The sequence below is a fragment of the Neofelis nebulosa genome, chromosome 8 (assembly GCF_028018385.1).
Source record: "Neofelis nebulosa isolate mNeoNeb1 chromosome 8, mNeoNeb1.pri, whole genome shotgun sequence".
NCBI classification, from domain to species: Eukaryota; Metazoa; Chordata; class Mammalia; order Carnivora; family Felidae; genus Neofelis; species Neofelis nebulosa.
Genome location: NC_080789.1, coordinates 86,527,121 through 86,545,556, shown reverse-complemented (window position 1 = coordinate 86,545,556; position 18,436 = coordinate 86,527,121). Strand labels below are relative to the sequence as shown.

Sequence of the window (18,436 nt, the reverse complement as noted above, 5' to 3'; positions counted from 1 at the left end):
ACATGTATCCACTAAAGAATGAATAGAATTTTCATTTCTATTACAAGTCTACTTATTTGAATCAAGTGTAACTGGAAAGGAGCCCCATTTAAAGTGATGACAACGATGATGATGATGATGATGATGATGATGATGACGGTAACAAGTGAGCATGGATAACATTCTAAATGCTTTATAAGTAGTATCTCAAAGTGCTCACACCAACCCAGTAAGGCAATTTCCGTAGTACTATCATCTTCATGTTACAGAGGAAGACATTAAAGTTTAATAAAAGTTAAATAATTTGCAGTGTCAATAACTAGTTAAGTAGTACAGCCAGGATTAGAAGTCAGATCTTTATGATCCCAGAGTAAATGGTCTTAACAACTAATGGAAGAATCTGATTTAACACAAAAGAAGTTTCATTCTTTTCAATGAATGTAGTAAGTTAAAATGAGCTAAGAAATTCCAAAAATAAGGGTTTTCAACATGACCTAATAAATAAAAATGACCCAGTCTCTATCTCTTAACATTCACTAAATATTTTTACTGGACTGTTCTGACTTCATGTCAAATTCATACTTAATGAGGAAGGCCTTCTAAGAGTGACTTGCTCATTTACCCACTGAAATAATAAGAGATTATGTTCCTAACAAAGGGTCCATAAATATATTAAACCAATTATAAACAGTATTTAATATAAAATATTTAGAAAATTCATTCATTCATACTGCTATGCCTTTAATCCAAGCCCAGATTAATTCTCCAGTGGCTTGTTTTATTGGTAATTTACTATGGGATTGGATTTTATTTCCTAACTACAAAGACAATACATTTACATAGAAAAAAGCAAAAGAGGAAAAGAAGAAAAATAGGATTACAGTCCAGAAATAAAACTATCCAAGAATAAACATTTTATTATGTATTCTGCCAATTTATCCAATGATATCACATATATGCAATTCTTTTGTTTTTAAACAAATATGGAATCATCCTATAATAATGTTTTATAATCTGAATTCTATAAAATTTTACAATTTCACAAATCCTTTTATTTCCTTATGCCATTGTATTCTTAAAACACGCATTTTGTTCTGGCTGTATAATTCATGGTCTATATATGCTCTAATTTATTTAAGTAAATCCTCTTTTCCAATACATTTTACCATTGTAAACATTAATAAATAATAATAGGATCTAAGTATCACAATAAACACACTCTTACATAAATCTCAGCAAACATCTTAATTTTCTTATAATAAACTACTATCAATGGAATTGCCAGGTCAAAAATGTAAAACAGGCAGAAAGATGCTAGACTGTAGAGAGGAACATGTGCCAGCTCTTTACGGGTCCATCTGTCATTCTAAAAGAACGGTATATTTGCAGGCTGGCAGTTCTCAAACGTTTTAATGACAGGACCACTTTTACAATCTTAGAAATTATCGAAGACCTCAAAGAGATTTTGTTTACACGGGTCATCTATCAACATTTACCATGTTATAATTAAAATTAAAATTTAGAATGAAAATTAAAATTAAAGCTGAGAATTTTTAAAAATATTACTATAAACATTTTTATAAAAATAACTATTTTGAAAACCAAAAAAAATTAGTAAAATAGCACTGTTACATTTTTGTACTTTTCTATAATGTCTAGCTTAATAGAATACAGTTAGATTCTCATTTCTGCTCTGCATTCAATGTGTGGTAACACCATACATCATAAAACCTCTAGAAAACTCCACTGTACACTTGTAAGAAAGTGAGAAAAAAAATGGCAAATGACATGTAAGTATCATATTAAACCTTCTCATCTCCCTCATAGAACCTGTGCAGGGACCCCTAGGTGTCCCCAGACCACACTTTGAGAACCCTGCTTTAGGCAACAAAAAACCTGAAGAATTTTTAAGCAGAAAAATATCAACATTATCCACTTGAAAATGTTTCAGAAATAGTACCAATGTTAGATGATTTTTAAATAATGCATTAACTTACTATACTGCATATATTTAGAAGGGATTACTTCAAATTATGTTCGCAAAAATAACAATTCTACCAATAATACTTTATGACTATTAAAAAGAAAACATCTTTTAAAGATATTTTAAAACCACCACGTGTAGCACAAAAGTGTTTAAGGATAAATTTTAAAAACTATGATTTATTTTCTTAAAATATACTCCTTACCATGTATGGTATCATAAATTGGAAACCACCCTGAGATGACTGTTGCAGCTTCACTGTAGAGTAAAGGGTCAATATCAATGTACACTTTACCAATGGCATCATTTGCACTGTATGTGTCATGGTCAAGAACTGTGATCTGTAGAGGTTCATCTTGCAAATCTTCATCGTCCACCTAAAAGTATACCTTAAAATTAAATCTTTTAATTTAAAAACCTTCATTACCATAAATATATACATATGACAAATGTAAAAGATTACTTATTTCTGAAAAAAAAAGTACAGATTGATCTCTAAGCACAAAGGTAAAGGGATTAATTCGCACAAAAGTTGTAACCCCTTCTCCTATAAAAGATGCCAAATTTCTAAAGAAAAAAAAGTACAATTTGCCTCCAGGCACAAACATAAGATGATTAACACCCAAAAGGTTTTAATTTCATTTTCTACATAGTTATTCAGTGTTTCACTACTCTGCTTATAACGTCAAGCAAAAATGCTTAAGGAATGTCAAAACAGCTTCCATAGATTACCTACAGGAGAGCAAGGATGATAATGAGAACAATGATACCATAAATTCTAAAGACAATTTCGCAGAGTAAAACTGTAGGCAAAACTGGGGCGCCTGGCTGGCTCAGTCTGGGGAGCATGCAACTCTCGATCTCAGGGTTGAGTTTGAGTCCCATGCTGGGTGTGAAGATTGCTTAAAAAAAATTAAGAAGGAATTATTGTTGATAGCACTGATGTAATAATGTAACTGGATGATTAGCTTTCAAAAAAGAGGGTCCTTCTCTAAAAATTAAAAATTTATGAATGATATTGCATAATATTTTGAATATTATTTGTAAGAAAAAACAATTTAAGTTCATGAGTTAAGTAAATGAAATAAATGTCTATTCTCTCTCCTTTTACTTATTATCAATTACTTATCACATGCCAAGCAAGCACTAGCTATAAAGAGGGACTACAATGGAAAATGCAATGGACTAAATGTTTCTATCCCCTGAAAATCCATATGTTGAAGCCCTAATCCCCAACATGATGTTATTTGGAGATGGGGAGGTAATTAGGTCATAAGGGCAAAGACCTCATGAATGGGATTAGTATCCTTATAAGAAAGACAGGGAGAGATGATCTCTCCCGGCCATGTGAGGACATAGCAAGAAGACAACTGTCTACAAACCAGAAAGAGGGACCTCACTAGAACAAAACCATGATGGTCCCTGATCTCAGACTTCCCAGGATCCAGAAATGTGAGAAATAAAATGCTATTGTTTAAGCCAGCCAGTCTATGGTATTCTGTTACCGGCAGCCCAAACTGACTAAGGCAAAGAATGAGGCAAAAAGAGATTTCTCCCTTATGGAAGACATGCTCACTATTTTGGCTGCCCTCCTCTGCATACCATTCCATCCTCTAACTTGCTGGTTCTCCTCATCAAAGGTAGTGGTTAGACTGAACACAATATTATAGATATTAGTAAGACAAGGACAAAATATAAAAGGACTATTATTTCCTATAATTAGAATATTATACTTTTTAAATGCAGCCTATGGATGTTTGTCATTACAGCAGACACACCATACTGTTAAGACAGAGTTTGTGAGCCAAAAAAAAAAAAAAAAAACAGTCTGTGGTTAACTAAAATCCCTGTATCTTCCTTACATATGCTTTGGTCAAGTGATAGCTCTGCAGTCGTACACTTTGGTTAGTTTTTTAACTTAATTATGAAATATCATGACTTTCCCCACCCCCATTCAATTTCTTGTTGATTTTAGGCTAACAGTCCAACTTCTGAAGATTATTTAAGTATTAAAGTATAAGAAGGAATTATTGTTGATATCACTAATGTAATAATGTGGATGATTCACTTTCAAAAAAGAGGGTCCTGGGGCGCCTGGGTGGCTCAGTCGGTTAAGTGTCCGACTTCGGCTCAGGTCATGATCTTGCTGTCCATGGGTTCAAGCCCTGCGTCGGGCTCTGTGCTGACAGCTCAGAGCCTGGAGCCTGTTTCAGATTCTGTGTCTCCCTCTTTCTCTGACCCTTCCCTGTTCATGCTCTCTGTCTCAAAAATAAATAAATGTTAAAAAAAAAAAAAGAGGGTCCTTCCCTATAAGTCAGACATAATTAAAAATTTATGGATGATATTGCATAATATTTTGAATTTGCCTTGAAATATTCCTCCCACTCCACTGATCACCACCTATCCTGTATTCCATTTTACTCCAGCTCTTTCTTCCAGCCTAGAATACTGATGTGATCACTGGAACTCCATCTGCTAAAGTGGAGGCTAACGCGACCATGAATATGGAAGCCACAGGCTGTGAATGATGGAAAAGAAAGACAAAAGGGTCCTGGGTTCCAAATGATTGCATGGAGCTTCCAAATACCATTACACTGCCTGGCGTAATATTTCTTTTACATGAAAGAAAACTAAACATCCATTTGTTCATGATATTTATTTAAGAGTTCAGAACATATAAACTAAGGCCAATTACAACTGAAAGGTTTAAAAAGCATATAACAAACGTTAACTATAAACACAAAGTTTAAGAACATTTTTCAGGAGCACCTGGGTGGCTGAGTCAGTGAGGCATCTGACCCTTAGCTTCAGCTCAGGTCATGATCTCATAGTTCGTGAGTTTGAGCCCATGCTGAGCTTTGCATTGGCAGTACAGTCTGCTTGAAATTTTCTCTCCCCTCTCTCTCTGGCCCTCCCCCAACTCAGGCTAGCTCTCTCTGTCTCTCTCACACACACAATAAACATTTTTTAAAAAGGACATTTTTGGGGCACCTGGGTGGCTTAGTGGGTTAAACGTCCGACTCTTGGTTTCAACTCAGGTCATGATCTTGCAGTTTGTGATTTCGAGCCCCACATCAGGCTCCGTGCTGAGAGTATAGAGCCTGCTTGGGAATCTCTCTCTCCCTCTCTCTCTGCCCCTCCCCTGCTCTCTCTCTCTCTCCCAGAAGTAAACAAACTTAAAAAAAAATTTTATGAAGGAACATTTTTCACACAATATACACTATTACTAGAAGTACTAGCCAAAATAGTAAACTTGGTAAATTTTAAGGGAAATGGCTAGTAACTTCAGTTACTAAATCTCATTAATATTATAAAAATCCCTTATTTCATAAAAATACAAATATATTATTTTCCAAAGTTATCTCAGCTACTTGAGTATTTTGCAGCTTTAAAAATTACTAGTACTGCATCATCAATAAAATGAAATATTCTTATGCCCCATATCATGAAAATTACTAATACAAAATGCCCACCTCTTCCTACCATTCCAATAAAAAATGTAACTCACCAAAAATATTTTTTTTAAGTTTATTTATTTTTGAGAGAAAGAGAAAGAGTGAGCACACAAACAAAAAAGGGGCAGAAAGAGAGGGAGAAAGAGAATCCCAAGAAGACTTCACATCATCAGCACTGAGCCCCACACGGGGCCTGATCCCACAAACCACAAAATCATGACCTGAGCCAAAGTCAAGAGTTGGATGTTCAACAACCTGAGGAACCCAGGTGCCCCAACAAGACTATTTTTTTTTTAACCATTTCTAAGGTTATGGAAGAAAGAAAAAAAGAAAAAGCCATCGAAATGAAGCTATATGAGCATTTGAATGTTTTGCTAGGATGATGAAAAACACTGTTATTCTAATTCCATCTGAAATCATGTAATCAAGTTTGTCTACTTTCTCTGATTCTTATATTCCACATTTTTACCTTAATACTTAGTTTAAAATGACAAAAAAGATTTTATGCATGTGCAAACTGATGCATTTTCAAAATACATAATGTCAATTTTAAAACAGCAAGGGGAAAAAATGTGTGTATATATATGTATATGTGTATGTATATGTATATATACATGTACATGTATATACGTATATATATGAAAGAAAACAGAAAGGGAATCAAAATGCTCCATGACAAAAAAATCAGTACAAAGAACAAGGTTGGATTCACACGTTCTGATTTGAAAATTCACTACAAAGATAACAGTAATCATAAAAGTATGGTAATAGCACAAGGATATATAAAACAATGGAACAGAATTGAGAGTCCAGAAATTAACTCATATACCTGTGTCCAACTGACTTTTGACAAAGGTACCAAAACCATTCTATGGGAAAAGAACAGTCTCTTCAACAAATGGTACTGAAACAACTAGATTTCCACATGCAAAAGAATGAAGTTGAACTCTCACTTCACAGTATTACAAAATTTAACTCAAAATGAATCAATGACCTAACAGATAAAATAACAGATAACAGATAAAAATTAACAGATAAAATAACAGATAAAACAGATAAATAATAACAGATTATTATAATAGATAAAATAATAAAATCTTAGGAAAACACATGGTAGTGAATCTTCATAACCCCAAATTTGGCAACAGACTCTGATTTGAGACCGAAAGTGTGAGCAACAAAAGAAAAAGATAAATTGTACTGCAAAATTAAAAACATTTATGCATCAAAGGAAACTACCAAGAAAAATGAAAAGACAACCTACTGAATGCAGGAAAATAATTGCAAATCATAGATCTGATAAGAGTTTAATATTCAGAATATAAAAAACTTTTACGGGGCACCTGGGTGGCTCAGTTGGTTGAGCGACCAACTTCAGCTCAGGTCATGATCTCACAGTTTGTGGGTTCAAGCCCCGCGTTGCGCTCTGTCCTGATAGCTCACAGCCTTGAGCCTGCTTCAGATTCTGTGTCTCCCTTTCATCTCTACCCCTCCCCCACTCAAGCTCCGTCTCTCTCTGTCTCAGAAATAAACATTAAAAAAAAATTTTTTTTAATTAAAAAAATAAAAATAAAAAGAACTTTCACAACTTAACGACAAAAAAATAAACCATCCAACTTAAAAATGAGTAAAGGAGTAGGGCAACTTCGTGGCCCAGTGGGTTAAGCATCCAACTTTTGTTCAAGTCATGATCTCACAGTTCGTGAGTTCAAGCCTCGCGTCGGGGGGCTTAAAAATTTTTTTAGTATTTATTTATTTTTGAGAGAGAGTGTAAATAGGGCAGGGGCAGAGAGAGAGGGAGATTCAGAATCTGAAGCAGGCTCCAGGACCTGAGCTGTCAGCACAGAGCCCATTACGGGGCTCAAATTCATGAACGGGAAGATCATGACCTGAGCCAAAGTTGGATGCTTTAGCCAACTGAGCCACTCAGGCACCCCCCCACAAATTTTTTTTTAGTTGAGCAAGGAACTTGAACAGTTTTCCAGAGAAGACACACTGTGAAACACATGAAGAGAGACTCGCCATTACTAGTCATTTCAAAATGCAAGTCAAAACCAATGACCTACAACATCACATCTACATTTTTCATATTAAGCTAGTCACCAAGTCCTGTGAAGTCTACCTCCTTAATGTCATCTCTAAATATCTTCTCTGGGGAGTTAAAACATGAGGTGGTAGTTCCAAGTACAAGAAACTCAAATGGTCCTTAATCCTAAGAAATCATTTCACCTCATTCATGAGGAAAATGGATATGAAAATTACACTGCAAATGTCACTTCACACCTACTAGGATGGCTATGATTAAAAAAAAAGGGCAGGGGGGCGCCTGGGTGGCTCAGTCAGTTAAGCCTCCGACTTCGGCTCAGGTCATGATCTCACAGTTTGTGAGTTCGAGCCCTGCAGGCTCTGTGCTGACAGCTCGGAGCCTGGAGCCTGGAGCCTGCTTCGGATTCTATGTGTCCCTCTCGCTGCCCTTCCCCGACTTGTGCTCTATCTCTGTCTCTCAAAAATAAATAAATGTTAAGAAAAAAATAATAACAGAAAAAAACAGGGGCACCTTTTAAGTCAATTAAGTATCCAATTCTTAATTTCAGCCCAGGTCATGATCTCACAATTCACGGGATTGAGCCTGCATCAAGCTCTGTTCTAACAGCACAGAACCTGCTTGGGATTCTCTCTCTACCTCTCTCTCTGCCCTTCTCCTGCTCATACTCACTCTCTCTCTTTCTCTCTTTCAAAATACATAAACATTTAAATAAATAAGTAAATAAATAGTTGGTCTTTTAAATTTAAAAAAAAAATAACAAAGCTTGACAAAGTTGTGGAAAACCTGGAACTCTCATTCATGCTGTTGGGAATGTAAAATGGTGCAGCCACTAGGGAAAAGTCTGGCAATTCCTCAAAAAGCTAAATATATAATTTATCATATGACCCAGCAATTCCACTTCTGGGCATATAACCAGAAGAACTGAAAACAGGGACTCAAACAGACACTTGTACACTAATGTTTATTGCAGTATTATCCACAGTAGCCAAAAAATGAAAACAATCTCAGTATCCATCAACAGATAAATGGATAAACAGTGACATACACATGCACAGAGGAATATTATTCAGCCATAAAACATAAAGAAATTCTAATACATGACACAACATGGATAGACCTTGAAAACATTATGCTAAGTGAAAGCCAGACACAGACAAATATTGTATGATTCCACTTATATCTAATATAGGCAAATTCGAAGAGACAGAAAGTAGGTTAGATGTTATCAGAGTCTAGGAGAAGAGGGAATGGGGGTTATTGCTGAATGAATTTTTTTTTTTTAATTTTTAACGTTATTTATTTTTGAGACAGAGAGAGACAGATGAGCCAGGGAGGAACAGAGAGAGAGGGAGACACAGAATTGGAAGCTGGCTCCAGGCTCTGAGCTGTCAGCACAGAGCCAATCCGTGAGATCATGACCTAAGGCCAAGTCAGGTGCTTAACTGACTGAGCCACCCAGGTGCCCCTGAATGAGTAATTTCTGTTTGGAGTGATGAAAAGTTTTATAATAGTGATGTTTAGACAACACTGTGAAGGTAATTAATGCTATTAAATGATACTTAATAATGGTTAAAATGGCAACATTTTTTATATATACTTTTTATTACAACTTTTAAAAAATTTAATCTGTATACTGTTCTTAAGTGATTTTTGGTAACTGTTAGAATTACAGTAACAATATAATACTTCTGAGGGATTCTATTTTTTAAATGTTTTTATATTCATACACTATATTTTCTTAACATTATTTTTTAAAAACGCAATATTCTTAGCAAAAAAAAAAAAAAATTTATGGTGTAGGAAAACTACTATACCTGAAATAAAAAGTACTCCTACATTCCTAAGGGAAAAGGGTCACCTCTCACCTCCAAAAAAATATACTCAAAAATGCTGACATTTAAAAACTTACCTCAAGGAGCTTCAGTCAGTTAAGCGTCAGACTCTATTTCAGCTCAGGTCACAATTTCCCAGTTAGTGGAATCAAGCCCCACATTGGGCTCTGCACTGTCAGCAAAGCCCACTTGGGATTCTCTTTCTCCTTCCCCCATCTCTGCCACTTCTCCGCACACACATAAGCGCACTCTCTCTCAAAATAAATAAACTTAAAAAAAAATAAAAATAAAATAATTAAAACTTACCTCAAATTTAAACCATTCTGAGTTCCACTGAGGGTTGAGGGACTTGAGATACACATCTGTTTTAAAGGTGGTATTACCAAATTTTACCTAAAAACAAATAAATGATCAAATATAAATATCAAAAAATGTGAATAAAAGTAAATTTTAACATCAGGCAAGCAATGGGGGGGGGGGGAGGGGGATGAACCATGAAGGAGGAAAAAAGGCAACTATCCCCTGAAATAAAAGAGAAGAAAGCACAGATGGGTCCAGTAAGTTCATAGGCTATATCTGAAATAAGAAATTACTCTTCGACTAGCTCTACACAGAAATTAAAACCAGACTATTTTGTCAATATGAAGGAAGGAGTCAATATAGCCTTCAGGAATAAAAGTTCAGACAAAAGAGGAGTCTTAATGGCAGAGGACCAGCAAGAATAAAATCAGAAGGTAAAAAAGCCAGCTGACCATCCTCTCACCATCTCAGCATGAGAATCCAGAACTATAGCACATTATTGTGAGAACTTAGAAATAGCCTTGTGAGGGTCTGGGTGTCTCAGTCAGTTGAGCGTCCAACTCTTGATTTCAGCTCAGCTCATGATTTCACAATTTGTGGGTTCGAGCCCTGCATCAGCCTCCATGTTTAAAGTGCAGAGCCTGGTTGGGATTCTCTTTCTCCTCTCTATGCTCCTCCCTGCTCACTCGCACACACCCTCTCTCAAAATAAACAAACTTAAAACATATATATGTATATGCCTTGTATTTTCCAACTTCCCCGTTTTGTTATTTTTTTAAGCCCTTATTTGTGTGCACACATAATGATCAACAGCAAACCATTATCATTAAGGGTTTTATCTTCAGGAACAATGTAAGGGATTGTATGGGGAGACTATCTTATTTCACAGCCAGTCTTGGCATACACTACATCACAAAGATCCAAGGAGCACCTCGGTGGCTCAGTCAGTTAAACGTCTGACTCAATTTCAGCTCAGGTCATGATCTCACAGTTCATGATGAGATTGAGCCCTGCATCATAAAGCCCACTTGGGATTCTCTCTCCCCTTCTCTATCTGTCCTTCCCACACTCGAGCATGCTCTCCCTCTCTCTCTCAAAATAAATAAACTTTAAATCACAAAGATCCAAAATAAGAAAGGAATGAAGAATGCAAAAAGCAAACTAAATCCCTGGGGCTTTCTTCAGACAAAGAATGGAGATTATAAAATCTGACTGAACCCGAGAAGTCGTCCAGAAGCTTAAAAGCAAAACAGCTAGGGAACTACTATTTCCTAGATGGTCTTGCCTTTCCTAAATTTGATCTCTGCCCTAATTCTATTAGTTTTTACCATTATCTTTCCTAACCTCTAAGTTCACTAAAGCTTATCCCCTTTAAGACAATACCCAGGACATAGTTTTGCATACTGTAGATTCTTAGTAAATGCTAGTTCAAGCAAATAATCTATGAAACCTCCTTTCCTTTTTGCAAGAAATCTCCATTGGTTTTATAATATTTGCTTTTGTTGTTCTATCAGTTCAGGAAATTTTCTAAAAGCAAAAAAAAAAAAAATTATCTTCTGTCTATTTTTCTAGGTGTTTTATCATTTAATTTGAATTATTAGGCACAATACCAAGTACTAAATATGTACTTAGGCAGCATAGTTAGAGGGTAGAAAAGGTTTAAGAAATTCAGTAAAAATAAGAACTTTTTGCATGGCAAAGTATATAAAAGGGGCACCTGGGTAGCTCAGTCAGTTAAGCATCCAACTTCAGCTTGGGTCATGACCTCAAGGCTCCTGAGTTCAAGACCCGCGTTGGGTTCTGTGCTGACAGCTCAGAGCGTGGAGCCTGCTTCAGTTTCTGTGTCTCCCTCTCTCTCTCTGCCCCTCCCCTGCTTGCACTCTGTGTGTGTGTCTCTCTCTCTAAAATAAACATTAGAAAAAATTTTTTAAAAAAATATAAGAAAGTCAAAAATAGGGATGCCTGGCTGGGTCAGTCAGTGGAGCATGTGACTCTTACTGTACTTTTGATCTTAACCAAAAGGACAAGAAGCAATGGGGCGCGAGCAACTCTTGATCGCAGGGCTGTGAGTTCAACCCCTCGTTGGGTGTAGAGATTACTTAAAAACAAAATCTTTTTTACATAAAGGAAGTCAAAGATAAACAAAACACTGAGACAAAGTATTTGCTAAATATGTACCAAACAGCTACTTTCCTCAATTTTTAATGAGCTCTTATAAAGCAATATGAAAAAGATCAAGAACCCAACAAAAAAATGGGCAAAGGACATGAACAGACAATTCAAAGAAACAGAAATACAGATGGTTTTTATTTATCTATTTAATATATATGTTTTTAAAGTACAGTTAACCCTTGAACAACATGGGTTTGAACAGCACGCATCCACTTTATAGGCAGATTTTTTCAGTAAATATACTTGAGAACTTTTTGGAGATTTGTGACAAATTTAAAAAAACTCATAAACAAAATGAATAGCAAAAAAAACCCCTAGAAATAGCAAATAAACTAAGAAACAGTTATGTCAGGAATGCATAAGATATATGTAAATACCAGTCTATTTTATCACTTACTACCATAAAATACACACTAACTAGAAAAAGTTAAAACTGATCAAAACATGCAAAAAAAAAAAAAAAGACATAAGAGCATACACAATGCCATTTGCAGTTGAGAGAAATGTAAAGATGCAGTGTTAAATCATAACTGCATAAAATGAATTGTAGCACACACTGTAGTACTAGAATAATTTCATACCACTTCCTATTGCCACTGCCATGAGCCCAAGTGTTTTGAGTATCCACTTAAAACACTGTACCATGCTACCTATCTCCATGTGAGCAGTTCGTCTCTCCAGTAAATTGCATACTGCAGCACAAAGTAACCTCTTGCAGTTCTTGAGTATTTTTCATTGTGTTTAGTGTAATACTGTAATCCTTGAATAACATCATGGGACCCATACAAAGTGCCACTAGGGTTGCTTGAAGTGCTTCCAAGAATCAAAGAAAAGTCATGACATTAACAAGAAAAAGCTGAATTGCTTGATATGTACTACAGATCGAGTTTTACAGCTACAGTTGCCTGCTGCTTCAAGATAAACGAATCCAGCATAAGGACCACTGTAAATAGAGAAAATTCGTGAAGACACCGCTGCAGCTATGCAACAGGTGCAAAAACCTTGCACTTTTTGAAAAATACCTTTTTACTTCATATTGAAAATGCAGCTTTTACATGGGTGCAGGATACACTACACTCTAATATGATTCAAGAAAAAAGTGAAGTCATTATATGACAACCTAAAGCAAAAGGAAGATGAAAGATCTAAAGCAGGATAATTTAATGCCAGCAAAGGATAGTATCTTGATTTTAGAAAGAGGACTGGCTTATAACACGTCAAGATAACAGGAGAAATAGCTGCCACCGACCAAAACACAGCAGACAAGTTCCCAGATGCCACTGAAAAAATCACTGAAAAGAAACCTGCCTGAACAGGTTTTTGATGCAGACACAAGTGCCTTATTCTGGCGGGGGGAAAAAAAATCCCAAAAAGGGTATTTATTAGTAAGGAAGAGAAGCAAGCTCTGGGGTTTGAGGCAGGAAGGGATAGGCTAACTCTACTCTTTTGTGCAAATGCAGTCAAGTTTATGATCAGGACTGCCCTTATCTATAAAGCTGCTAATCCCTAAGCCTTGAAAGGAAAAGACAGACACCAGCTGCCAGTCTTTTGGTTATACAACAAGGTCTGGACAACAAGAATCCTTTTTCTGGATTGATTTCATTGATGCCTGAAGTCAGGAAATACCTTGCTTCTAAGGGACTGTCTTTTAAAGTTCTTTTGACATTGGACAATGTCTCTGGTCACCCAGAACCCCATTAGTTCAACACCAAGGGCATCAAAGTGATTTACTTGCCCCCAAATACAACATTTCTATAATCAGCCTCTAGATCAGGGGGGTCATAAGGACCTTTAAAGCTCATTACACATGGTGTTTTTTGGAAAGGATTGTCAACACTATGGAAGAGAATTCCACGAGAACATCATGAAAAGTCCGGAAGGATTATACCACTGAAATGCCATCATTATTATAGAAAGAGCCATGAAAGCCATCAAGCCTGAAACAATAAACTCCTGCTGTAAAAAAATGTGTCCAGATGTTGTACATGACTTCACAGGACTTACAACAGAGCCAATCAAGGGAATCATGGAGGGGAGCCTGGCTAGCTTAGTTGGTAGAACATGTGACTCTTGATCTTAAGGTTTTGAGTTCAAGCCCCACAATGGGCATGGAGACTACTTGAAAAAAAAGACTTTTTTTAAAAGGGGGAAATCATGGAAAAGACAGTGGATATAGCGGGGCGCCTGGGTGGCTCAGTCAGTTCAGTGTTCGGTTCGGCTCAGGTCATGATCACGCAGTCCGTGAGTTCGAGCCCAGTGTCAGGCTCTGTGCTGACAGCTCAGAGCCTGGAGCCTGCTTCAGATTCTGTGTCTCCCTCTCTCTCTGCTCCTCCCCCACTCATGCTCTAGCGCATGCACACTCTGTCAAAAATAAATAAACATTAAAAATTTTTTTAAGTAATAATAAAAAGATTGTGGATATAGCAAAAACGGTGAAGGGTGAAGAGTTTCAAGGTATGGATCTTAGAGAAATTTAAAAGCTAATGAACACCACACCAGAAGAATTAACAGAAGACAACTTGATGGAGATGAGGGCTTCCAAACCAGTGCCAGATAATGAGAAAAAAGATGTAAAAGAAGCAGTGCCAGAAAATAAATTGATATTAAACAACCTGACAGAAGGGATCTGAGTATTCAAGACTGCTATTGACTTCTCTTACAACATAGACCTTTCTAGGATACTAGCACCGAAACTAACACAAACAGTGGTACTGTACGGAAATACTTTTCGAAAAATGAAAAAGCAAAAATGTTAGAAAATGCAAATTACCATGTGCCTCCCTTTCCTGTCTCCCCTTCCAGCTCTTCCACCTGTTCCATTTCTGCCACCTGAGAGCAAGACCATCCCCTCCTCTTCCTCTACCTCTACATATTCAACATGAAAGCAATGAGGATGAAGACCTGACAATCCACTTCCACTTAATAAATCATGCTGTACAATTAATAAGCATATCTGTTGTGTGAGTGTCTTCATGTGAAAATCTAATAACTGTACAGTAAGAACCGTATAAGGCATTTCTGTGCCATCATCAGATGCCTAAGTAGTCATTGTGTACTAGACTTGTATAGAAGCGGTTAGCCTATACTTATATAGATACAGGTGAGCAATAGTTAATACAAAATTAATCACATTATTTTTCTGTTTTATAACTTTGCTTTCAAAGAATTATATACCACGCTGTGCCTCTCCATTATTGGAAAAACTGTGTATCAGCCTATCATCACGGGTTTTTTGTTTTTTGTTTTTAGCTACATTTCTAATACAGCATTATTACATTTCTAAAACTGCAATACTGTGTATCATAAAAATTTTTCAATAAAAAATTTTTTATAACAATTCATTTGTTAATGTATAAGCAAGGCTCCTGTGAAGCAATCCTATCAATTACACTAGGCTACCATAAAGCAATCATACTGCTGCTTCTTTGTTACCAATGTATAAATCATTATACTTCTAAATGAAGAATTTCTCGGGGCGCCTGGGTGGCGCAGTCGGTTAAGCGTCCGACTTCAGCCAGGTCACGATCTCGCGGTCCGTGAGTTCGAGCCCCGCGTCGGGCTCTGGGCCGATGGCTCGGAGCCTGGAGCCTGTTTCCGATTCTGTGTCTCCCTCTCTCTCTGCCCCTCCCCCATTCATGCTATGTCTCTCTCTGTCCCAAAAATAAATAAAAAATGTTGAAAAAAAAAATTTTAAATGAAGAATTTCTTTTTCACAGTATCTTTCCATTTTTGATGTCTAGTGTTAGTAATATGTGGAACATCTACTGTGTTTTGTATCATTTAAGACAATATTGATGTAGTTATAGATGATTCACCTTGTAATCATACAGTGTAAACTTACAGTATCTATAACACAGAACAGTACTATAAATATATTTTCTCTGCCTTATGATTTTATTTATTCTGAGAGACAGAAAGAGAGGGAGAGAGAGCACACACATGGGAGAGGGGCAGAGAGGGAGAGAGAGAATCCCCTAGCAGGCTCTACACTGTCGGCAAGGAACCTGATGTGAGGCTTGGTCTCACGGTTTGTGAGATTTCTTCAGCCAAAATCAAGAGCCGACACAAGTCCACTGCTTAACCCACTGATCCATCCAGGTGCCCCAATGATTTTCTCAGTATCACTTTCTTTTCTCTAGCTTATCTTAGTGTAAGAATATTGTGTATAATACATTTTACATACAAAATCTGTGAACCAACTTTATGTTATCAGTAAGCCTTCCAGTCAACAGCAGGCCATTTGTAGTTCATTTTGGGGGGAGTCAAAAGTTACATGTGGATTTTCAACTGTGCTGGGTTGGGAGAGGGATGTCAACTGCCCCTAAGAGGCCCCACCCGGTTCAAGGGTCAACCATACATCAAAAGATGATCAACCACATTCATACTATAAGAAATGCAAACTAGGGGCGCCCAGGTGGCTCAATCGGTTAAGAGTCTGACTTCGGCTCAGGTCATGACCTCACAGTTCATGAGTTCGAGCCCCGCATCGGGCTCTGTGCTGACAGCTCAGAGCCTGGAGCCTGCTTCAGATTCTGTGTCTCCCTCTCTCTCTGTCCCATCCCCACTTATGCTCTGTCTCTCTCTGTCTTAAAAATAAATAAAACATTAAAAAAAATTTTTTTAAGAAATGCAAACTAAACCAACATTTTTACCACATTGGCAAAAAATTTGAAAACAGTGTTGATGAGGTCCTCTAATACTTTGTTGGTGGGAATATAAATTAAAACAGTGTTGATGAAGTGTTCTAATACTTTGTTGGTGGGAATATAAATTAAAACAATCTCTAAGGACTGTAGTTTGACAATGTATCAAAATGTTAAATGCCTATACCCTTTAACTTTATATAGAAGTGCACAATGACATATACAGGCAGCATCATGGTAGCCTAAGACTGGAAATAACCTAGATATCCACCAATTTGGAACTGGTTAAATGAAGTATGGTAAAGACACACAGTCCAAATGCTAATTAGAAGAATGAAGCAGTTCTCTGCACTGGTATAGATCACCAAAATAGATCTTTCTTCAATGGAACAGCATGTATAGCATTCTTTGGGGGGAAAAAAATGCCAAAATGTTATAAGCCATGTAATATATGCCTACATACTGCACAGGTTATTTGAGAATGTACAACAAATGGTAACAACGGACCCTAGAAAAAACAGAACAGGTTGGTTAAAAGAAACACAGTATGAGAGATTGACTCATTTTGTACCTTCTGATTCTGAACCATGCACATACACTTCCTATTTGTAAAATGTATTATTTTAAAATTCAAAAACATAAAAAATTCAAATCATATTATATTTTCAAATATATTCAAATCATATTATATTCAAATCATATTTATTTTGATTAAAATTATAAAATTCTGGATCCACTTCCAGGAATTTATCCTAAAGAAACATTTTCACATGAGTCTCCTTCCTAAAAAAAAAAAAAAAAAAACAAAAAAAAAAAAACTAAAAAATCTAGTCATTAGATTTTTATCTAATGGAAAATTATTGAGTAAATCACATGTATCCCCATTAAAGAATGGAATTGATTTTATGCACTGTCATGCGGAAACGTCAATGACACAATAACTGAAAAACAACAAGTTATAAAATATATAAAGCATTATTACAGTCGTTTTTTAAAATACGATAAAACTTTTTTTTTTGAAAGGAAGGAGGGGGAGTAAACAAACACATGCCAAAGAATTGACAGCAATCATCTCTGAAGAGAGGACTGACATGGTAGGAAATACAGTACAGCGTACAGCATAGTAAGTACAAAGGAAGGGGCGTTCAAGCTTTACTTCTGAATTATTTCAATCTTTTGTAATGGGAGCTATTCATGTATTACTTCAATAACTTATTTTAAATCACAAACAGTAAAGAATGAAACTTAATGGGGATGGGGAACCCTGAGAAGAACAGAAATTACTGTTCAGTTACAAATTTCATTACATTTTAATATTCAAAATATCAAGGAAATACTTATTGCTTAAATTACCCAGTAACTGCTTAATTTGAAGTAAAATGTGGTTAGGATCATAAAACTATTCAAAACCTTTCGAAAGCCAAATGTACTTAACGGTTTGGATTCAACTGCCAAAACTACCATATCATTCTTTACGTTATGAATTCAGAGCCCCCTTCAGGTTTGTCCCACTATACTGTACTGTTATATTGTGCCTTTCATTGTTTTTTTTTTTTTTTTGGTCAACTGCCCATTCTAGATACAGTAAAGATCTGATAGCTCCAAACTGCATTAAACAAACATTTTAGAAAAAGGAAAAGGCTAAAGTGTGTATTTTTGCAAATTGTGATGATTCCCCTTCTACTAAAGAATCATAGTTCATTTGGTCTTATTTAATTTGAAGGAGATTTTATTACCCAGCAATTAAATGAATGCCTTACAACTTTATTAAAGAACCTCAGGGATTTTAATGAGATTCCCTAGTAAAGTAAAAGCATTCTCTTTCCCCACTCATTAGCTAAATTACCTTGAGAAAGTTATTTAACCTGTTATTTAAGGCTGTTTCCTCTTCTGAAAGGGGGGTTGTTGTAGTACATGAAAAAAATGCATGTAGAGACCTAGCAAAATGTCTGGTATGTCATTAAACATTAATTTCTTTTCCTCTCTCTGTTCACTCACAGGCTCCTGGGTAAACACAAAATGAC

At 36.1% G+C, this 18,436-nt stretch overlaps 1 protein-coding gene across 23 annotated transcripts in view; it reads right to left on the bottom strand.

Moving 5' to 3' along the window:
- Positions 1–18,436, bottom strand: part of C2CD5 (C2 calcium dependent domain containing 5) — a 101,465-nt gene that overhangs the window by 76,560 nt on the left and 6,469 nt on the right. For all 23 annotated transcript variants that reach the window (XM_058743387.1, XM_058743391.1, XM_058743389.1 and 20 more), the window contains exons 3-4: positions 9,604–9,690; positions 2,169–2,340 (exon numbers count right to left, since the gene is read on the bottom strand). In XM_058743387.1, coding sequence (XP_058599370.1) covers positions 2,169–2,340; positions 9,604–9,690 — 259 coding nt within the window. The remainder of the gene's footprint in view (positions 1–2,168; positions 2,341–9,603; positions 9,691–18,436) is intronic.